Source organism: Lissotriton helveticus, chromosome 7, assembly GCF_964261635.1.
Source record: "Lissotriton helveticus chromosome 7, aLisHel1.1, whole genome shotgun sequence".
Lineage (NCBI taxonomy): Eukaryota > Metazoa > Chordata > Amphibia > Caudata > Salamandridae > Lissotriton > Lissotriton helveticus.
Window position 1 is genome coordinate 437,244,621 of NC_136068.1, and position 24,179 is coordinate 437,268,799.

General features: G+C 44.7%; 1 protein-coding gene across 2 annotated transcripts in view; it reads left to right on the plus strand.

The window, feature by feature from the left end:
• LOC144768561 (sulfotransferase 1C1-like) overlaps positions 1-24,179 on the plus strand; it is a 284,323-nt gene extending 260,144 nt beyond the window's left edge. The window contains exons 9-10 of one of the 2 annotated variants that reach the window (XM_078652333.1): positions 17,529-17,709; positions 23,799-24,178. In XM_078652333.1, coding sequence (XP_078508459.1) covers positions 17,529-17,709; positions 23,799-23,911 — 294 coding nt within the window. In that variant the 3' untranslated portion in view covers positions 23,912-24,178. Of the gene's footprint in view, positions 1-17,528; positions 17,710-23,798 lie in introns of both variants that reach the window. The other variant, XM_078652334.1, reaches the window with a different exon arrangement.

Genomic DNA, 24,179 nt, shown 5'->3' on the forward strand with positions numbered 1-24,179 from the left:
TATTTGGTTTTTGATAAGTAGGGGGCCCAAAATTTACCGATTCGGTAAATTTACCGATTCGGTAAAATACCGAATCGGTAAATTTACCGAATCGGTAAATCTAGATGTAGGTAGCACTGAAAACAGTGCCACAGGCCCTTAAGAATTCGTTATTTACCATGAAATACTATTTTGTGGTAAATAACGAATTCCTGTGTACATGCGCATCTGTGCATGTACACCTGTGCCATGTGGCACACATACATGCCCTAAGGGCATATATGTGTGTCACATGGCACACAATCCAGAATCAGGGGGGCAACAGGGTGTCAAAGTGACACCCTGTCCCCCTTGACAATTCGGTAATTTTACCAAATCGGTATTTACCGATTCGGTAATTGACATTGATTCCTATGGGCCTCAAGGCCCATAGGAATCAATGGCAATTACCGAATCTGTAAATACCGATTCAGTAATTACCAAATCATACCGATTCGGTAAAAATTACCGAATTATTTCCTACATCTCATTTACCGAATCTAGAATACCGAATCAGTAAAATTCGGTATTCTAGAGTCGGTAAATGAGATTTACCTACATCGGGGCCTGTGTGTATTGCTTGTGAATATTGTACTTTACTTTTGTGTTCATATATAAATACTCCTATTTTCATAAAAGCAAGTATTTGACTGAACAATGATTTATTGCTGCTGTTGTACGTATTTTTAGTTGTGGGCCTGTGTTCACCCACCCTCCCTTTGTCTACCCCTCTGTACTCGACCCACACAACCACTGAGAGTCAAATGTTGGAGAGGTAATTGGCCCAGTTGCTGAGGATCCACAGTCGATCAGGCTGTTGGACTTTAAGAGTAGAAGGCTTCAACCCCCCCCCCCCAAATATTCTTAGTTCTCACTGCAATTTCTTTTTTGTCTCAGCAGTTATCCACAGGGGAAATTATTCTTTTGTTTCCAAGGATTCCCAGAGCCACAATGCAATATACTATTGCTCACAATTTTCTTCCTATATGAATAACTTAAAAGTTTCTCATTGTGTGCAAGTCATCGATTTTGTCCTGATCATCCTCATTTTTTGACTGATGCTAGTGGTTACTGACTCTGAAAGTGCCCTGGGCTCTGCTAACCAGGCCCAGGTCCTCTAAAGGTATATTAATAATTGGTATAATTCTAATTAGTCAAGACAACATACTTTTAAGTCCCTAGTATATGATGGGATATGTAGGTTTAGAGACCCCCGTGGACGTAATGCCCTTAAGTGTGCACCGCTGTGGTGTTAGGTTTCATTTTAAAGCCAGGCCTGCTGTGCAGGCTGGTTTTGAAATAAAACCTTGTCCAAATTCGACTTTGTAACTCAAAGTACTCCTAAAGCCCAACACTACAATTTTATAACTTATAAGTCACTCCTAAGGCCTGCCCTAGGTCTCCCAAGGGTAGAGTGCATTGTTATAAAAAGAGAAGGGACATTATAAAAGATGTTTTATATGCCATGGTAGGAAAAAACAGCCACCGTTGTATGTTCCTAACCCCATAGGCTCACATGGGAAAACTTTATTAAACTTAATAAAGTCTATCTTTGTTTAGGAACTAGCTAGCAATTTCATTCAAAGTATCAAAATAATGGTTACATTAAATCCAAAAACCTGCCAAGATCGTATGAGTTATAACTGTTACAGGAACATCGTTTTGAAAGTTACTATCCTGAGGTTACCTAAAGCACCCTTTAGCAGCCTCTTCTGATTGGTCAACTTTTGAAAGCCTGAGCCAAGCTGCTCCCTAAGTAGGTGTGAATAGGCCCGGGGCTGATTCAATACAGTTGTTTGGTGAGTGGAGATTTGCTTCCTAGAGAAGCCAGGGAGAGGAAGAGGGCTGAGGAGATAAGCTGCACTGCAAAGTTAGGAGAACAGATTTCAAAGCCCCAGGACATCCCCCACTTCCTTAATCTCCAGCCAGATGAGAGTCCCTCTAATTAGATTAGGAGAGGGGCTGAAGGGGGATGTTCTGAGTAGCTAGCCACACCTGTGGGTGGGGTTACACAGACACACACACATCAGGAAGAGATTTTCTCCATTTTGATTCTTGTGAGACCAGTGCATTCTGGGTCAAACATATGCCACACTTCACAGGACGTGGTCATAGCAGAATAGATAAATGTACCCCTATTGTTTGGGTTGTCCCCCCTCGTGCCAGCCTGGAATGGAAAGTAAATATGGAAGTGCTGAAGTAGCTCCTAGAACACTGCCTGAAACAAAAGAGGAATGACTGCCCTGCTGGATCCTTGGACTGCACCACAGAATGCTTGCACTCAAAAGGACTGTGCCTGCTGCACTCTCAAGGCTCCACAAACAAAGGACTGTGCCTGACTCAAAGGAAAAGGAGTGGACTCTCTGATCAGCAACAGGTACAACAGAGCTGGAAAAAGTCAGCTGCATGCCCAAAAAGAAAATCACTACAGCGGACCAGTTGCAACTGGATTTTTCCCTGGACTGTGCAGGTGCATTGTGGGAAATTGAGTCCTAGCCCACAAGAGACAATCCAGAGTCTTTGAACCCTTAGACTGAGCTATTTTACACCTATTTTCCCCAAAGGAACTAAGAAAATACAAGATCTGCAAAGAATCTTTCTGCAAAGTTTTGCAGAAAGGCTCCAGGAACAGACCGGCTCAACGTCGAGAATCAAGCCGTAGCTGCTGACTTGCGAATTGGTCGGTCCACACTGATTTGTCCCAAGGAAAGCTTTGAAGCACCTCACTGTCAGAGAGAAAACATTCCAGAGACTGACCAAGGCATTGTGCTGCAGCATGATACCGTAGTCTAATTGAACTTCAGACCCAAGAAGGCCGATAAGCCCAACGCTGAGAGAAAAGCACAAAGAAAAAGACCAATTTCCATGGTAAACATATGACCGGGACATAGCACTTAGCCTATCCAACCGGGGTTCCATCATGGTCAGCCTAAAACTTTGACTTTGTCCCAGTCCATCACAACCAGATAGTGGGGAGTGGCGCTTTCAGCTTGTTGGCTCTAGAATGCACAATTTTTCATTTACTCTTTAAACATTGATACCTCTGGTTCTCTACATTAGATTTTTGGTATTTTAGTGTCATTTGAAATATAAAAATATTTTCTATTTTTATAAATTGGCTTTAGATTTTGATTGTGTTGTGTCTTTTACTTATCTACTGTTTTGGTGATATTACATGCTTTACACTTACCTGTCTCCTACGTTAAGCCTGACTGCTCATTTGCCAAGCTACCAAGGGTTGAACAAGGATTCATTTATTGAGACTTGACGGGACGTATTAGCGATTGTGGTATTACTACTAACTGAAGGTGAATACCCCCACTTATTAATAATCCACTTTCCCACACTTATCTTTAATGTATAACTTGAGATCCAAAAACGTTCTAGGCAGCTGGTAATATTGAAGACACTAGGGCCAGATTTATATTTTCACAGACAGGATACTCTGTCACAAATGTGACGGATGTCCTGCCCACTGTATTACAAGTGCCATAGGATATAATGCTCTTTTAATACCGTGGACGGGATATCTGCCACATTTGTAACAGAGTATCCTTTCCACTGTAATATACATCAGGACCATAGCTCTATGTTTTTGCTATTGTTATTTAAAAAGAAGTGATCTAGGAGTCATTCTAGGCATGTGCCCACTCATACCAACTCATAAAAAGTCCTCTTTCTCATCACAGTGTCACATAACAGATGGCAAAAATATTTCTGATACAAAGCATATTTGGTATACAGAACATATTTTGCAAATTCAAAGATCATATCAACATGGCAACAGAAACTGGCTGATGTGGATGCGTAAAAATATTTCATCACTTCTAACCCTCCATCAGGTTTAAATATAGTACAAATCTCTTTATGTCCATTGTTACAAACCAACAGTTATCTTCTAAAGGAATCATATAAGGTTTTGTATGAGCTCTTTGGAGTATTTGGCATAGGATCACAAGCTGCTAACTATAGCTGCAAGAAAATAAGTCAATGTACTCTGATATTCCATCAGTGCAGGAAGCTAGCCCTCCTACAATAGCTCTAAAAGGTGGATATTGACCTCCTTTATGGATCTTGGTTGGAAATAGATAATAAGTGGAACCGAATGCTTCATATCTAGATGCCTATACTCCTCTTGACATTACAGACCACTTTTTGAGCAGAAGAGCTGGATTTCTCTGTTCATTGCCATTATTATTGGTTTTCTCTTCTCATAATCTTTAATGACCAAAATGTTTCCTTAATGTATTTTTGTTATATGCATCATAATTTAAAATGACCCTATTTCCTCCTTTAACCATCTCATGGAGTACCTTAAACCAGGCATCTACAATGAGTAGCTGTAAACAGTTCTTCTATATTAAGCCTTTCGTAGTGGGTGCATTTTCAAGGAAGATATCTCTATATGCAGATGATTTACTGGTGTATACTTTGGATGTTACATCTGCTCTGCCATACCTTAATGCTTAAGTAAGGAAAGTTGGCACACTGGCAGGATATGCAGCTAATGTAGAGAAAACAGAAATAATGCTCTGGAACCAAAATGGCGGAAAGATAGCAAGGGTTCAGGAAATGAGATATTTGGGAATTAAAATAGCTAAATAAATAGGAAATATCACAACTGTTAATCTCGAGAGTGTAGAAAAGGAGATAGGAGGGTTATTAAAAAGATGGCAGAACCTTCAACTTTCGATATATGGGAGGATTCACTTAGTGAAGATGTCTGTCTTTCCCAAACTGACTTTTCTCTTTGATAACATCTCATTACATTTCGGGAGAAAAGCGCTTCTGAAACTGCAAGGATAAATAACATCCTTCATTTGGTCCAGTAGGGGAATACTACTCTCTTGGAAAAAAATAAGATGAAAAGGAGGCCTAGGACTTTTAGACTTACAACTTCACTGTTGGGCCTTCCAATTAAAAAACAATAGAATGCTTCTTGTACGTCCTGATGAGTCCCTAATAGGAGTCATGTTTAAGACTATGTTGGTGGGTCTATCAGAGGAAGGGTTCTCTTACAAGTTTAGGGCACCAAATTTCTTTAAAAAAGTCAGACTGATGTATTTACAGGCAGCAGCAAGATCTTCGTATGAGATTAGATCAATTATGGGTATATCATATTACAGTAGGTTATCCCCCATATGGGATTCTCCGGGAACTCCAGAATGTCTACTTGATAGTCTTGTGAAACCTTTACGATGTCACCAGGTGGGGGCAGTTGTTGGATGATAGGTAAAGGTTAACCTGGAGTTTCTGGAACAAGACAGGTAGAGCTATATCCAGGTTTAAATTCTCAAAAGTCAAAATTGGTCGCAGGGCGACTCTGGACAAATGGAAATCGTTCTCCAGGACTTATCGGCCAGGAAGAAAGAAGTGGCACATTGGTACCAATATCTGGCAGAGGAAGACAAGAGGAAGATAAGATGAAAGCACCTCATGTTATGGGGATGGATACCTGTTGGAAGTGAAACTGGCTGACTTATCGCAAGTCTCTTTTACTACACTTCATTCGGTGATTAAACCTGCTGCACTAAGGAAGAATCCTTTTTTCACCCAGCATAGAATTTACTGGATCCCAAAAATGTTGAAAAAGATAAGGGGGACTGGTGAATTAAAGTGTAAGTGGTGCTACAGTGGTGAGGCAGACGATATGCATATGTTTGCCACATGTCGAAAACTAGAAGACAGCAGTAGGTAAGACCATTTCTCATTCCATGGGAATCAATTGGAGGTAAGCACCACCTTAATAATTTATGGGGTAACTCAGCAGGATATGGATTTTCGCACTTTGCAAGTAGAATGCAGGTATCTGGTCTTTTATCTAATTTTATTGGCAAGGAGAGAAATATTTATGCTCTGGTCCCAACCTTCGGCCGCCACATGGCAGGCCTGGAAGAGATCCATGCCTTTCTTTAAAGAACTTGACTAAGCAGTAATTACAAGAATGGAAAAGGAAGGTTTTGTTGAAAATCTGAAGATGTTTTTGTCCAATGATTACACCTCCTCAATTCAGCAAACTGGGGTGTGTGTTTGAGTGTACTCGATATATCTCAGTAAATCTGATTGAACTGAAACCGATATTGAGCACAAGGGAAAGCGAGTCAAATCAGTGCTAATCGGTGGTGACATGAGGACAAAAGAAAAACAAAAAACAGTTCTATGTGCAACCTAACCTAATAAATTAGAGGCTATTGGTTGGATTAATTAACATATGTATTCTAAAATTGAATAGTGTGTATTCAAGATAAAAATGTGTGTATTTTCAGAGCTGATAAGATGATGTTTGGAGAAAAATTATTTCATTTCTAAAATATACATTCCAAGTTGCTAAACCCTTTCTTGCATTACTACTATCAACTCGCCTCATGCACTGAGTATTCGCCACTAGCAGTCTTGCATAAGGTGGTCACTAACATAATGTGGTCTATATAACACTATTAATATTAGTAGCGCAGCTGAATGTCAAAATGTCTATAATAGTGGTGTTAGACCTGGCACCATTGGCGTGGGTCTCCCCTGCATTTTGGCCTTTGCCTCTTGTGTTTTTGCTGTGTGTTGGACTCCGTTTTGCTGGTCTAGATGCATTGGGCACTTTGCCACTGCTATTCAGTGCCAAAGTGCAAGTGCTCCCTTTGTAAATTGTTGTTGTAGATTAGTGATTCCATGATTAGCAAATTTGATTTACTTGTCATACCCTAGTATAGTGCACTGTGTGTTACCAGGGCCTATAAATCAAATGCTGCTAGTGGGCTGCAGCACTGATTGTGCCACCCACAGAAGCAGCCTGTAAAATGTAACTCTGGCCTGCCATTGCAAAGTCTGTGTGCAGTCTGGGACTGCCATGTTGGCTTGGCAAGTGCACACACTTGCCAGGCCCTAAACCTTACCTTTTCTACAAATTAGTTACCCCTAAGGTAGTACCAAGGTACCCCTTTGGGCAGCGTGCCGTGTATGTGAAAGGTAGGACATGCCCTGATGTATGTGGCATGTCCTGATAGTGAAATACTGCCAATTTTGTTTTTCACTATTGCACGGCTACCTGTTCCCATAGGTCAGAATGGGGAGTTTGTTTATAAAATCTTATAAACATAACTGGCCATGAGAACAAGGTAGAAAAATAAAGTTTAGTATGCCTGAACTCAGAGTGTTAAAATGCATCTTTTAGTGAGGGTGATTTTTACATTCTGTGTTTGAAAATACCACTTTTAGAAAGTAGGTATTTTCTTGCCTAACCATCCAGTGTGCCTCTGCTAGGTTTGTGTATTGCATGTCTGGCTTTTGGATGACAGGGGCTAGAGAAGGGCAGCTGCTCCAGAAGTCTGATGAGTCAGGGTTGGGCTGAACAGACCTGGGCTGTATTTAGAGTAAGGGGAGGAGATTTCCTTTCACCTGAATGGGCCTGGTCTGCCTTCAACAATGCTGTCTCCACCTCCTGCCAGGAAGTAGCACCAGTGAGGACTGAACTGGTTTTGGCTGGGTACTGACACTCTGCCTTTAGAGAACAAGTATTTTGGTGTATAAAAAGAGGGGCCCAGACCCAGACTTTTAGATCACATATCCGGAGAGGCTGAGGAGGAATACTGCCCCTGTGATGTTGGCTGTCTGGGGTTGGCCTGCAGTGGCTACTTACTGCCAGGGAAAGGAAAAAAGGACTTTGCTTTTTACTTTGTCCCCCTGCTTGAGGAAAAGATCTCAAAGGGCTTAAACTGAGTTTGCCCCATGTTCTAGAGGTCTCAGGAATAGCAAAGACCTCCCCGTGCCTATGAGCACCGTCTCTGATGGTCTCCGCAGAATAAAAAGGGGTAACTGACTCTGTCATCGAGTCCATCTCAGGAATCAGTGTCCTGAAAGCTCCACCGAGAGCAACACCTCGCTTCATAATGCAACCCTGCTCTCACCGACTCTGTCAACAAGCCGTTGACTTGCACCGCGTCCTGTGGGCACCGCACTCCGCACCGCTTTGCTACATGCTGCAAGGATGTCACTGACTCTGTCTCTGCCGGACCCTAACATCGACCGGCTCCATCGCCACACTGTGACCTTCCCGCACCACAGCAAGCACGGTCTCAGCCTTCAACGCAAGACCTAGTCTCACCGACTCTTTCAACGAGCTGCTGCCTGCACCGAATCATGAGGACATCGTCCGCCGCATTGCTCCACTTCACAACGCAACTGCGATGTTTGCCCCCGACTGACTCGCACCGTCGTGTTGGTCGCAACAAGAGAGGTACTGTGTCCAAGGCTGTCGACGCTTTAGCTGGCCCGTATCGACGCGGTTGGCTGGAATTGTTCAACTATGTCATGTTCAGTATCGTGGTAGCCCCAGGAGGAGCTACAGAGTCGGAATAACTGTGTTTTATTGATTTTCCTGCAATTTAAAGGTTATTTTGCACAAGTACTATTTTTCAATAGTATTATATGTTCTATTTTTATCGTATTTGGTGTTGTTGGTGTAGATAAAGATTTACTATTTTTCTAAACTTGTAGTGTTTTCACTGTATTACTGTATGTGTTCACAAATGCTTTTCACACTGCCTCTGAGATAAGCCTGTCTGCTCGAGCCAAGCTACTAAGGGAGTGAGAAGGGGTTATTTTAGGAGTGTATCCCCCTTACCCTGACTAGAAGCAAGGGTCCCTATTTGGACAAAGGCACCTACCTCTGCCAACTAGAGACCCGCATTTCTAACGTGGTATCAGAACTAGTAGGAGTAACTAACGTTTTTGGAGCTTTTAAAGAACTGAGGTAATGTATATCTTTCATTTTTATTTTCTAGTAACCCTTAATTGATCTTTCTTCATTGCAAATATGGTGTAACGTCTAATGGGTGTGAAAGATAATCCTTTTTCCAATACAGTACTTCCAAACTTTGTCACATGTCTATCTGAGAGATTGGAAATAATACAATTGGTTAATTTTTTCCCTAATATTTGTGATCTTGATTGATCCCTGATGTTTGTGAGTCTTCTCCTTGTTCCTTTCTTGCCCCCTTTTTACCTCTTTTAGGGTTCTATTTGTTGAGTCTGGCGTTCTCTCTCCTCCTTTTTGCATATTTTGCAGAGCCTCCTTCTATATACAGTGGATTTCACTCACACCAGTAACTCCTAGTTTCTTGTGACTTCCCTTTGTACTGACCTTAAAAAAGATTGCTTCATCATCACCTGCCCAGATGTCACCTTCGAGTCCCTTCAAATCTTTAACAGTCGATAAACCCAACCGGACTTCACATGCTATAAATTTCTAAGCACGCCAGCGCTGTCCCACATTGACAGCAAGTTCAATGCCAGGCCATTCTTCACCAGAGACTCGCTCCAACTCCAAAATCCCCCTTCCCAGGAAAAATTCTCTGATGTGCCTTCGCACCAGACACTGTTGTGTGGAGTGCAGTCCGACCTCTCATCTTCATCCCTGGTCAATGCACCAGGGTTTTAAAGAACAATTGAGCACACGTCGATTTGAAGTATAAAAGAAACCATAGACTGTGAATTTCAGAACTGGGCAGCAAGTGGATCTTATAGCACCAAGTGAGCGTAAAAGCCTTACATAAGTAAAGGCAGAACACAAATTTATTTTCATACTTGGGCCTCAATTGAGAATGTTTGAGAAACCCGAAAAAAGGCAATGTATTGATGTAGACAGCGAAGATAGCAGAAGATCGAAAGATGATGCATCGCGAACACTTTACTACAATGACCAGAGTCCTTAGGGGCGACACCGCCGGTGTGTGAGTAGTGTGCGACCCCACCCCCATTTGTAACTTTAAAGCTCCCGTGAGCAGTGGGCTGACGAGCCTGGGATCCCGCACCTACGCGCCTGAGTGGTACTATACCTGGCAGATATTGGCAGCCATCGGCAACCCCAGTACACGGCCTATCCCTGCTGATGAGGGGTAATACCCCGAAACACGTGTCCAGGGATGGCGAAGACAGCGAAGATAGCAGAAGATCGAAAGATGATGCATCGCGAACACTTTACTACAATGACCAGAGTCCTTAGGGGCGACACCGCCGGTGTGTGAGTAGTGTGCGACCCCACCCCCATTTGTAACTTTAAAGCTCCCGTGAGCAGTGGGCTGACGAGCCTGGGATCCCGCACCTACGCGCCTGAGTGGTACTATACCTGGCAGATATTGGCAGCCATCGGCAACCCCAGTACACGGCCTATCACTGCTGATGAGGGGTAATACCCCGAAACACGTGTCCAGGGATGGCGAAGACAGCGAAGATAGCAGAAGATCGAAAGATGATGCATCGCGAACACTTTACTACAATGACCAGAGTCCTTAGGGGCAACACCGCCGGTGTGTGAGTAGTGTGCGACCCCACCCCCATTTGTAACTTTAAAGCTCCCGTGAGCAGTGGGCTGACGAGCCTGGGATCCCGCACCTACGCGCCTGAGTGGTACTATACCTGGCAGATATTGGCAGCCATCGGCAACCCCAGTACACGGCCTATCCCTGCTGATGAGGGGTAATACCCCGAAACACGTGTCCAGGGATGGCGAAGACAGCGAAGATAGCAGAAGATCGAAAGATGATGCATCGCGAACACTTTACTACAATGACCAGAGTCCTTAGGGGCGACACCGCCGGTGTGTGAGTAGTGTGCGACCCCACCCCCATTTGTAACTTTAAAGCTCCCGTGAGCAGTGGGCTGACGAGCCTGGGATCCCGCACCTACGCGCCTGAGTGGTACTATACCTGGCAGATATTGGCAGCCATCGGCAACCCCAGTACACGGCCTATCCCTGCTGATGAGGGGTAATACCCCGAAACACGTGTCCAGGGATGGCGAAGACAGCGAAGATAGCAGAAGATCGAAAGATGATGCATCGCGAACACTTTACTACAATGACCAGAGTCCTTACGGGCGACACCGCCGGTGTGTGAGTAGTGTACGACCCCACCCCCATTTGTAACTTTAAAGCTCCTGTGAGCAGTGGGCTGACGAGCCTGGGATCCCGCACCTACGCGCCTGAGTGGTACTATACCTGGCAGATATTGGCAGCCATCGGCAACCCCAGTACACGGCCTATCCCTGCTGATGAGGGGTAATACCCCGAAACACGTGTCCAGGGATGGCGAAGACAGCGAAGATAGCAGAAGATCGAAAGATGATGCATCGCGAACACTTTACTACAATGACCAGAGTCCTTAGGGGCGACACCGCCGGTGTGTGAGTAGTGTGCGACCCCACCCCCATTTGTAACTTTAAAGCTCCCGTGAGCAGTGGGCTGACGAGCCTGGGATCCCGCACCTACGCGCCTGAGTGGTACTATACCTGGCAGATATTGGCAGCCATCGGCAACCCCAGTACACGGCCTATCCCTGCTGATGAGGGGTAATACCCCGAAACACGTGTCCAGGGATGGCGAAGACAGCGAAGATAGCAGAAGATCGAAAGATGATGCATCGCGAACACTTTACTACAATGACCAGAGTCCTTAGGGGCGACACCGCCGGTGTGTGAGTAGTGAGCGACCCCACCCCCATTTGTAACTTTAAAGCTCCCGTGAGCAGTGGGCTGACGAGCCTGGGATCCCGCACCTACGCGCCTGAGTGGTACTATACCTGGCAGATATTGGCAGCCATCGGCAACCCCAGTACACGGCCTATCCCTGCTGATGAGGGGTAATACCCCGAAACACGTGTCCAGGGATGGCGAAGACAGCGAAGATAGCAGAAGATCGAAAGATGATGCATCGCGAACACTTTACTACAATGACCAGAGTCCTTAGGGGTGACACTGCCGGTGTGTGAGTAGTGTGCGACCCCACCCCCATTTGTAACTTTAAAGCTCCCGTGAGCAGTGGGCTGACGAGCCTGGGATCCCGCACCTACGCGCCTGAGTGGTACTATACCTGGCAGATATTGGCAGCCATCGGCAACCCCAGTACACGGCCTATCCCTGCTGATGAGGGGTAATACCCCGAAACACGTGTCCAGGGATGGCGAAGACAGCGAAGATAGCAGAAGATCGAAAGATGATGCATCGCGAACACTTTACTACAATGACCAGAGTCCTTAGGGGCGACACCGCCGGTGTGTGAGTAGTGTGCGACCCCACCCCCATTTGTAACTTTAAAGCTCCCGTGAGCAGTGGGCTGACGAGCCTGGGATCCCGCACCTACGCGCCTGAGTGGTACTATACCTGGCAGATATTGGCAGCCATCGGCAACCCCAGTACACGGCCTATCCCTGCTGATGAGGGGTAATACCCAGAAACACGTGTCCAGGGATGGCGAAGACAGCGAAGATAGCAGAAGATCGAAAGATGATGCATCGCGAACACTTTACTACAATGACCAGAGTCCTTAGGGGCGACACCGCCGGTGTGTGAGTAGTGTGCGACCCCACCCCCATTTGTATTGATTTAGGATCTGATGTCATGGGATAGTGTACAACGACTTTAAACTCATACAAAAATGTGAACTTGCAGTACTAAGCAAGCTATTCAAGAATTTCTTGCCTACTGTCATGTTCCGGATCGGCGGTGATAAGAACAACAAGAGGCAGGAGAACACTCGTATCGCCAACAAAGACGGAAGGAACTACATTTCCCAACATCGGGCTCGAGATGAACTACGTATCCCGTTATGCCGCGCGCGGCGCACGCGCACACCCCGGAGGGGTATTTAACGATGGTGGCACCAGGAATGGACATCGGATATTATCGAGCAATGTCGAAAGGCTACGAGAGTCTCCGTGAGGTAAGGAACGACGTTCCTAATATGCTTTCCTGGTTATAGTGCCGAGACCGGATCTCTAGAGTTTCAAGTTCAACGTCAGTGATGCTGCGGCCGGTCTGCGGAAACAGTGGGGTTGTGGTGAAGGTGACGGCTAGCTGTTTTCTGGAGGAGTGAGACGCTGGCAATGTGAGAAAGGTGATGCAGCACGATCCTCTTGGATAATACACGGAAAAAACTTTGGGGAGTTGGCATACAACCCACATGGGAAGACGAAGACACTACAGAGACCATAATGCCACGGTGTGTGGCGACGCCCACTGGGGCGGGATCTCAATCACGCTAAGTGCTTCAAAATGTGTATGCCGTCTCTCTTAACATTCAGCCTACAGCCCATGATTAAGTGCGCCAGCACGAAACGCGTCGGGGAGCAGGACTGCTATTGAGGATGTTGTCATAAACCTTCTCCCTGTGCTAGCAACGGCGCCAGGGAGATTTTTAACATTGTGAGATCTTTTACTGATCCCACTTCGCTCCTCCGATCCCAACCTGCCTCACAAGCGTTATGTAACAAACTCTCCCAATTTTTTGAGGACAAAATTGAGACCATTTACTCATCCTTTCCCCCCTCTGATCGTGAGGGAGGCACCGAGCAACTCATTCCCCCTGTACCGCCTCCATTTTCCATGTGCAAATTTGCCGCAATATCGGAAGCCGATTCCTTGACAGAGCTGTCTAAATGCAAATCAGGCTCCCCCAACGACCCCTGGCCTGCCAAGGAATACAAAAAACTAGCTCCCCTACTTAACCCACATCTCAATCTTATTTGGAATGTCTCCCTCAAAGCAGGATGTTTCCCTTCTAAATGGAAACATGCCTCCTTGGTCCCCATTTTGAAGAAACCCAGCCTCGACCCCGATCTTCCCAGTAACTATAGGCCCATTTCCCTTTTGCCTGCCCCGGCCAAGGTCTTGGAAAAGTTGGTCCACTCTCAACTGGCGACCTTCATTGAGTCCAATGGGCTTCTCCATGACTCCCAGCACGGCTTTAGGTCGGGCCACAGCACGGAGTCGGCCCTTATTGAAATGGCCGACTCTGTGAGGTGGACGCTTGACCGAGGGTCGAGGGCGGTGTTAGTGCTGCTGGATCTTTCAGCAGCATTTGACACCGTCTCCCATAAGATCCTGCTGAGAAGGTTGGAGGACTTGAGACTGGGGGGCACTGTTCTGAAGTGGTTGTCTTCCTATCTGTCTGACCGTACACAGCAAGTTTTCACCCCTCCCTTTACTTCCACTGCCAGACCGCTCAGATGGGGAGTCCCACAGGGTTCTTCCCTTAGCCCGCTTTTGTTTAACGTTTATTTTACCCCCTTGGCTAAACTGATCGCCCAGACTGGAATGAAGTCCATATCCTATGCTGATGACATTCAGCTACTTTTCACGTTTGACACCCCTTCTGCCTCTGCCTTCGAGCCATTGAAATCCTGCCTTAGAGACATTTCCAACTGGATGGACGCTAATTCCCTCCGTCTCAACGCAGGCAAAACGGAGATCTTGTTCTTCAAATCTCCTTCTCCCCTTGACTCCAGTCTGTGGTGGCCCTTAGACCTGTGTCAAGCCCCCACTCCTAAAGACTCTGTGAGAAATCTAGGAGTACGCTGGGATAACAATCTCAGCTTTAACACCCAGGTACAGACCGTAGCTGCCTCTTGCTTTGCTAAAATTAGAATAATCAAACGGCTTATTAACTATCTGCCGGAGGACTGCCGTAAGACTGTGATACAGGCACTAATCATCTCCCATCTTGATTATGCCAATGCCCTTTACCTTGGTATCACAGCCGGCCTGTGTCACAAACTACAGACGGTCCAAAATGCCGCTGCTCGGCTGGTGGAGAGAATCCCCGCCAGACACCACATCTCTCCACATCTCCGTAAAACTTCACTGGCTACCCATTGCGAAAAGATGTGTCTTCAAGGCAATGACGCTGGCCTTCCGTGCATCTAAAGGCACTGGGTCAGCCCATCTGAAGACCACCCTGCGCCCTTACATTAAATCCAGGCTACTACGCTCCAATGCCCTTTCACTGCTGGAAACTCCCCGCTTTAAACGTTCCCGTGCAGGTGGCAAAACCTTTGCGGTTTGCGCCTCTCAGCACTGGAACCAACTTCCCCTAGCTCTTCGCTCTTCCCAAACAGAACCCGCATTTCGTAAATCCCTGAAAACCCTTCTCTTCTCTTCTTAGTTTGGTTCCCTTACTGATTCCTCCTGATGTCAGAGTCTTTTGTTAGCGCCGGGATGCCCTGTTGGGGTCGCTGTGCGCTTTATAAAATACACAAATAATAAATAATAAAATAATAAGCATCCTCCAGTAAAGAAGCTTTTCAGCATAAACTTTATCCGTTTGTATGTTCTTCCACAGCAGGCACCTTGTGGTTTTGATATATATATATATATATATATACTAAAATACATAACATTAATAAATAAACAATATTTTTACCAACTATATTTTTGCAAACAATATTAAACACTTAGATATTTTTTGAATCAATATTACTTACCTTAAGTCGATATTCTTGACCACGATATTCTTGCTGTCGATATTTCAGACCCACGATATTCACAACTCGATATTTGTGGAACTCAATATTTGTGATTCGATATTCTGTCTCTGCACCAATCTGAACATCAGGAGGAATAAATTCAGCCTAAACTGAAAAGGGTATTCCATTTCCGGTGCTGCCACCTATTTGAGGGTCAGGAACTGGACCTTGCATCTTTATCTTAGAGTTTCCATGTTGTTGCTACTGTGATCTGGTGTCACTTAATCCTAACGTAGTGTACCCCTGCATGCAGTGGGGGGACCACCCTTTCCAGGTGGTGCCTCACATCTCTAGCGGGCCTCTAGAGGGCCTCTAATATCAGGAATCCTGATGCTGATAGACATTTCAGAGATGCTGAAACTTATAGTCTCCAAACACCCTGCAGTGTCAACCACAAGATGCCATTCAATCATTCACCACCACTTGGCAGCCTTTGCTTGCTTGGGACCAGTTTGTGTCTAAACTTGACTCCTGAACTGGGCAACTGAGCATGTTTACTGAAACCAGAGCCCTGCTTCCTCAGTAAAACACCCATGATTTGATCTGAAATTCTGTCAAGCTTCTTCTACTGACCAGTTATCCCTCTTTCAGTGTTTTTGGAACTCCAGTGGTGTTTAGGGGTATGGGTTTGCTTGATTTCATGCAGCATCAGTGTCAGTTGTAGACCACTAATCTTTTTTCCTGCAATGAAACTAGAGCAAAGGATAGCTGCAGCATTGCTCTTTGAAAGATGTTGCAATCCCTAATCTGGCAACCAGATTCCGTTGATTAGATTGTGGGAACCAAAGTCTATATTAAATGAAAGAGACTTGAAGATAGCCAAATCTTGGTGACTTCTAAAATAACTTTGCACATAGTCTGTAATATTACATGGACTATAGCTAGGGCCACTGGATTCATGCAAATTATGCAGCATTGTTTCTTAATTAAGCATTAATTAAGACATTCATAATGGGTAGTATATTCATAAAATAACGAAGCAATACTGCAACAGATTGTGCTGCATTAAATCGAATAATTTGCCTTTTATCCCCTTATAATTAAGTCAACCCTGGCTCATAATTTGATTCTCCATTGTCACGCAATTCAGTTAGCTCTGACTGAAATTATTTGCACGGTAAATGACAGAATACCATTTGGGATCATATCTCTGCCAAGAGGTGCTGGGGGTTCATGTTTTCTTTGGTCTTAGTTTTAAGTCCTAGGGGGGTCATTAGGATGACGGACAGACTTAAGTCCGCCCGCCACCCTAACGGTAACGGGATCGGCCGCCTGCCACCCGGCGGTCCCGCCACCCTAATTATGATGCGACCACAAACACGGCAGTCGCATCTGGCGATTTAACATCACGGAGGGTGCTGCTGGCTGCAGCACCCGCCACAATGTGAAATGGCCATGTTGTGCATTTCCCTGCACAACATGGCAGCACCGCGCAGTGTCTGCCACCTTATGCAGGGAAACGGAGTGGGTACACCCCAATGACTGCCTGGTTCCGGGTTCCGCAAGGCAGGCAGAAAAGAACCACCTTGCGAACCATGGCAGTCGGTCTTTACAACTGCTTGGGAACAATAGTGATTCCCACCGCCATCCTAATATGGCGGTGGGTAAATTATCTTTTGATGGTGGGCGGATCACCACCGCCGGGCCGGTGGTGGTGATCCACTCCGCCATCGTAATCAGCCCCCTAGTCTTTCCTGCTGTAAATGATAGATGGCTCAAAATTGGTGCAGAGAATAATCAACAAAGCAGCTAGTAACCTACCCTGGCGTAACTATTTATGCTGTTTTAAAAAAAGATATGCAATCTTTGTAAGACAATATTAGTAAACAAATTGATTGCCTATGTATTTTCATAATAGGTTTGATGTAGTATTTTTTGATGTTCATTGTATTTATTTTGATGACCTCTGGTTTTATGACATTGTGTTGATGAATAAAACTTTTCTGATGATGATGATGACTGGAAATTGGCCTTTATTCTTGTATCTCAATTAAACATTATACTTAAAACGTACTATAATTTCCTAGAGTACCATTGTATTGCTCACTCAGGCTAATTTTCTGCAGTTGGGAGTGCCAAAAGACTTTAATAATACCCAAGGCAGGGGGAAACAAAAATACTAACCTATAAGTGTACATAATTATGTGCCAGACATGCTATTAGTGGAAAATATCTATAGTTACTACTTTCAGTGGAGTATTTTCTCCCTCTCTCATGTTTCAGAATCCAGCACGTGAAATTCGGAAGGTGATGGAGTTCCTGGAGGTTGATCTGTCTCCTGACGTACTGGAGAATATTGTCCATTACACCTCATTCAAGGCAATGAAAGAAAACCCCATGGCCAACTATAGCACCTACCCGGATGCTCTATTAAACAAACGCATTGGGACCTTCATGCGTAAAGGTAAGTATAAAGGTACAAAGGAATGTCCACAACAACAGTTTTAGAGGAGCATATAGTGCTTTCTTTTTAAATGAAGAGAAGTAAGAAATATTGTCAAATGCGAGCACCACCTATAATACCTCCACTAACCACAAATCTGCACTACATCATGTGCTCCTTACTCAGTAAAGCCTTAGTTAAGTTGATCGGGTGTTCCTACCAGCAGCGAGGGTAAATGCAGCACTATATGTGGAGCAGAAACTGAGATCAGTTTAAAACCTGGTGAATACTTGGTTTCTCATGTTCCTGGGCCATACCAATTGATATGGCTGTAAAAGGCTTTGGGGCTCATTACATTGGCGGATGGACTTCAGTCCGTCCGCCATTGTGTTGTGGAGTGGACTGCCCATCTTTGAGGCGGCTGTCCCATAAATGGAATTAAGATGCGACTGCCACCTCGGGGAACCGCCATGGAAAGGCTGGCGGGGATCCAGCATCCTAATCTGGCAGGCGGTGCCTGCTAGGCACCGCTACCATTCTGAGGATGCGGGCGGTCCGACAGGCAATCTTAACAATTGCCTCTGTCGGACCCGTGGCAGATGGGCTTTATGCCTGTCAGGCACACTGCCCACCATCCTAATCTGTGGGGCGGTAATTGGCCTTACAATGGCGGTGAATCCGCCACCGGCAGCCTGCCCGTGGCGGGTTCACCACCATTATAATCAGCCCCTTCAATCTTCAGTTTAGGCTGGCAGAATATATGTTTTGGGGAGCATAGATGACATCTCGAAAGAGGAGCTTATGAGAAGGAGAGCAGTTCATTCCATGAACCTTAAAGTAAATATGGTACATCTGAGACAGGTTTGAAGAAACCCATGCCTTTTTCACTGACATTATATTCTTTTACACATATAAATACCTGGTGAAACTAGCAAATGGCGCATTTGAAAAGGCAGCAGGTTAGGAAAAAAGCGCACAGAAGTTTCTGTTATACAACTTTCATCTGCCCTATTTTGCATTAATGTTTATTTTGTTGTTTGGTTGACACTGCTTTTAAGTAATGTGTTTTGCAATAGGCAAGTTAAATACACAAAAGGTGATGGGAGGAATGCTTGCATTTTATCTAAGCACTGGCAATTGCTCGGGGTAGCATTCCAACCCCTCATTCTTTGCCCACCAGGCCATTTCACTATGAACTAAGCTATATGCAAATCAGACTTGACCCTGGTCCTCATGGAAACAATCCAGCCCAAGCTGCAAGTCCAGGTTCTGCCTAAACCGGTACACAAGCAACCCAGGACCAGTTTTACACTGATATGGGCTCACCAGCCAGGTACAGCTCGGTTCCCATGCCACAGTGAACAAGGGACCCATGTCCGGGTATACCCGTCCCACTTAGTATGGAACATCAAAGACACACAAGGTGAAGGGAGGAATGCTTTCAATTTGTCTAACCACTGGCAATCGCTCGAGGTAGTGCACGAAGTACAGTGCAGAGGAACAATTATATATTGATTGTTTAACACACTGCCCAGGGAGACAGTCTCAATGCACTAGCTGATGAGTTTGACTTAACTATGTCAAGGACCAGGGTGGCCCACAGTAGGAAGTACTTTCTCCTGACTTTCATGGGAAGGGGGCGCTCAACGCTAATAGATTATATCTTTGTTTCTAGCCCCTTTTTTCAATTCCAGTGTAGGATAGTATTCATAGTGATCATAACCCCCTGTGCATCTCGACCACCTGTCCCAAGGTAGGGAAATCCCCCAGTGTTGTCCCTAGTGGATCACCAAGGGTAGCAGATCAGAGCAGAAGGCTAAGGTGGGTGCGGATATCCCCAGACTTTTTTATGAGACTCTTATGGTAAAATGCAAGAGGGAAATTGACATTTGTACAACTGGACGAGGGGAGGCAGATGCCACGTTGGAGGCATTCTCGACCATCTCAGGTACAATTGGACTCCTTCTTGAGGCTCCACCCAAGCTCCGGAAGGGACATGCCAGGAGCTGGTTTGATTATGGCTGCTCAAGGGCAGCTAGGAATCTGAGGGCAGGCCTGAGTACCCTTCCAAGGAATCCCGCTGTGATAAGGGTGAGTCGAGGTATATACAAAATTGAAATAGCAAGGCGGAAGAATGAGCTCAAAGAGAAGGCTTAGAGTAAACTTAATGAGGCCTGTCACCATAAAAATAGTACCCAGTTTTGGAGCATTGTCAACTGCCCCTTTCTGTCAGGGGAAAGCTCTGAGCCCCTAGATGCCATATTACAGAAGAGGATTGGGTATGTCACTTTGAGGGAATGTTCTGCCAGCAAGCAGACATGTGTCAACCTGGAGTGGGAGGGAAGTCGTCCCTCCTTATTACAGCCGAGGAAGTTAGTAAAGGCATAGCGGGGCTGTCCAAGAACAAAGCACCTGACCCTGATGGCATCCCTCCGGACTTTTTTTTATCTAAACCTCAACTATGGGTGCCAATCCTCGCTACGGTTATGAATGCTGCTATTAGCAAGGAATTGCCTAGCACCTGGTCCCTATCAACCATAGTTCTGGTTTTAAGAAAGGAAATAGGGATAGCACGATATTCTACAGGTCCATATCCTTTTTGGATACATCTGTCAAAGTGCTGGGTCAGGTCCTGTTGGAAAGCTTGTCCACATTGGCTGATACAAACAATATCTTGACAGATATACAATATGGCTTTCGCCCAGGGATGTCCACAATCGACCAATGCCTGAACTTGTATTTGACTATCAGTAAATACACAGTTGCTCGTTCAGGCAGGATATACTCACATTTATGGACTTGGCGTCCGCATGTAACTGTGTCAAACAAAATAAGTTATGGGAGGGTTTACAGTGCATGGGTGCGGACAAAGAGATCGTCCTCTTCCTCCGAGAGCTACACTGGGACACTAAAGCTGTGGTACGATTTATGAAAGAGGGTCAGGTTACTCAGCAATTCCCTATTCAGAGAGGGGTGTGCCAGGGCTGCATCTTGGCCCCTTTTTTATTTAATCTTTATATTAATGATTTGGAGAAGGCCCTGACTGTTACCTAGGTAGATGCCCCACATGTGGGTTGGCGTGGCCTGCCGGTACTATTTCTTTATTTATTTTTACAGAGTTTTATATAGCGTAAACTTAACCCGAATAGGGTATCAGAGCGATTTACATAGCACCAGTTACGGTACATGAGGACACACATTCATTTTTGTTAGGCACCGGGAGATTAAGTGATTTGCCCAGAATCACAGGATATTCAGCGTCATTGCCGAGACTTGACCCCAGTTACCCAGATTCGAGGTTGACCGCCCTAGCCGTTAGGCCAACTCCTCTCCCCTATCCCCTCCTCTCTACTATTGGACGCAAATGATGCTGTCCTCATGTCTAGCAAGAGGACTACAAACCCTCCTTGATTCCTTTGTGAAATTTATGGAGGACCAGTACTTGTTAGTCAACAACTCCAAATCCTACGTGATGGAGGTGGGTCCTGGTACAGGGAAGTCCTTTAATTTTAAGTTGGGGTCTACATCGGTTCCCAAAACAGGGGCTTTTTCCTATTTGGGGGTCATGCTGGATGCAAAACTAAACTGGGACCCTTAAGAAGAAAGAAGAATGGGGACTTTTGAAGAGCCAATGTGGCAATTTCTAACTTTACCTCCCGGTAGGGTAGAAAACCAAGAGGTGCAATACTAGAGATATATAGAGCCAAGTGCCTAGCGCAGGTTTCATATGGTAGCAAAAAACTGGGGTCACTCTAAGGCCGAGGAGTTACAAAGAATTGAAAAATTATTTTTTGAAGACGACTCCTATGTGTGCCTCAGGGAATCCCTACCTTTTTAGCACACAAAGAATTGGGTATGCCCTACTTGTCAGACCTATTGTCGTCTCACCCTCTACTCTACTATCTTAAAGTGTGGGACCTCGTTACACAAAGATATCATAAGGGGCTGCATGGCTCTCAATCATGCACACCGTATCCCCTGGTTAAAATATATTGGGGATGGGTTCAGGACCCTGGAGAGGGCGGAACTCTATAGTGACCCGGAAACATCACCAGGAAAGATCGGGGCTGGGTTAAGGAGCAATTTTTTAGCTTGCAGGCAGTAAATCGGGAGGAGTCAGAACTAATGAAGCCCAGCGTACAGAGATACATTATCTTAAAAACAGAACAATCAACAGAACCATACCTCCTTCGGCTCCCTAACACGTATGATCAATTTTTGTTGACAAGTTTCCATTTTGATTAATTTTATCTTCTCCTTGCCCACCCCCGACGGTGTAACAAAGGCCAGACCTTGCCTTTATACAGTTGCGACAACAGGTCTCCGCAGGACATGATCAATTTTGTAATGTTTTGCAGTTTTATGAGGTACCAAGAAAGACTGTTATAATCCCACTTTTAAAATCCCAAAATTTTAATCAGGTACGTCCCGCTTTTACATTTTTAGCGTTACTTTCAGGGTCCACATTATGGTATGTCCTTAGTTTTTTAAAGGCGGCAGTTAGGCTCAGATCGAGCTGTGATTAGAACTTTATGCCCATTGTGCTGCTAGATCCTTTTTTATTCTGTTAACTTTTAACATCTGTGAGATATTATATCCTCTCTGCTAACTGTTTACATTAATTGATTGGGGGCACCACGTTTCTTTTTATATCCGTTCGTACTGTTGTAAGTGTAACTTTTATGGTTTTATTTGAAAAGCTGAATAAAGTTTATGATTATGATGATTGCTTATTTAAGCTATGAGATGACTTTCTGCTGTTAGCATCATTTTAAAAGCAAATATAATCAAATACTGAAATGAAATGAAATGAAATGACATGTCTGGATATTGCTATTTCACTAGGAAATTATATGAAAGGTATCATTCGTTTCAAAAGTTAAAAAAGTAAGGACAGTGATTTAGTTAGCCTTAAACCCTTTACTCTGTATATAGATACTCAAGTCTAAAGATAGTTAAAGTCCAAATGGTTTTAAATTACTGCTGCTAAGGAGGAACGATAGGAGTAAAGTACCCTTTTAAACTTAGGGTCTATTGGTATGATTGTTTAATCATGTTTTATACTGTTTTAATCTATTTATTTGAGTATAAAAAAATTAAAAATGTAGTCGCTGCTAGGGGTGATAGTGGACATGGTTTTAATATATATGCATCAAGCAAGCTGGCAGCAAGGTTACTGTGCGATTTTAAATGCTAATGAGCTTTCTTCTTTTGATGTTTTGTTTTGTCTGGTTTTATGTATTTATAAGATCCGTGGAGTTTAAAGACTATGGTCTAAATAAACAGAGTTCTCTCTCTCTCTCCCAAATACTTTTGATGCAACTGGTCAGGAAAGGTTATACAGAGAGCCATAATGTCTTAGCACCTCAGTATGAATTGCCTGCAAATCACGATTCAGGTGCAAACCCTTGCTGCACCATGATAAGGTTTTAAACTAGTGCATTATTGCACACCCTGTGAGTGCTTTCTCGTACAATTTTTGCAAGGCAATGCTTGATGCAAACTGTGAAGCAAACTGAGGACATTCAGAATGTACGCCTATTAAAAAGGTGGAGGCATGCTGTGGCAACATTTTCATTTTTCCGAGATCTGAATCTCAGAATGTTGCACACATCATCAATCTTTAACTCAACCCCCAACACCTGCCATTAGCCATTCACCATTGAGATCAACAGCACCTCCCATTACATCAGCAATACCCAATCAAAAACCTTTTTCTGTGTGAAAACCTTTACAAGCTATTTTAAGAACACAAGTGCATGTCCAACATCTTCAATAACATAATCCTTTTTTCTAACCTAATGCACAAAACGCCTTCCTGCAAAAGGAAAACTAAAAACATCCACCATTACTAATACCTATGCAGGTCTCATCTGTATCAAACAACTACAGACCCTTCTGAAAGTTCACTCATGATCACCCAAAGTTGCTTAAAGCCATCGAAATCCCCAACGCTTGTAGGCTAGCTAAGAACCCCTCTGGCACAGCTTACCATGTAAACATGTCAGCAGAGCTCAGACTGAAGACAGCTCATGATACCCCACTCACAATTTACAAACTGGTGACTGATTAAATTCAGGTGTAATATCTCACTTTTCTGCTGTTCTTAGGAGAAATCGGAGATTGGAAAAATCATTTCACTGTGTCACAGAATAAGGCCTTTAACGAGGATTACAAACGCAAAATGGCGGGGACGACGCTGACCTTCCGTATGGAAAAATGATTTCACACGCTGTTGCGAGGATGCTGATTGAAGAGGCTGGCTGTGAAGTCTGCAGAAGGTGGGGAGCAAATGACACCACAGGTGCTTGGCTCAGACATACCTCCGGCATCCTCTTTTATATTTTCCCTTAATGTGACATGAACTCAAGGGGGGCTTGGGGGAGGGAGCCGACCGCCGGGAGGTCTCCTCCCCCGGGCGGTTTGGGAGAGCTGCGAGGGGTGTCCCTTTAAGAGGGACAGAAGTTTCCAGAATTGGGCTGGTCCAGTAG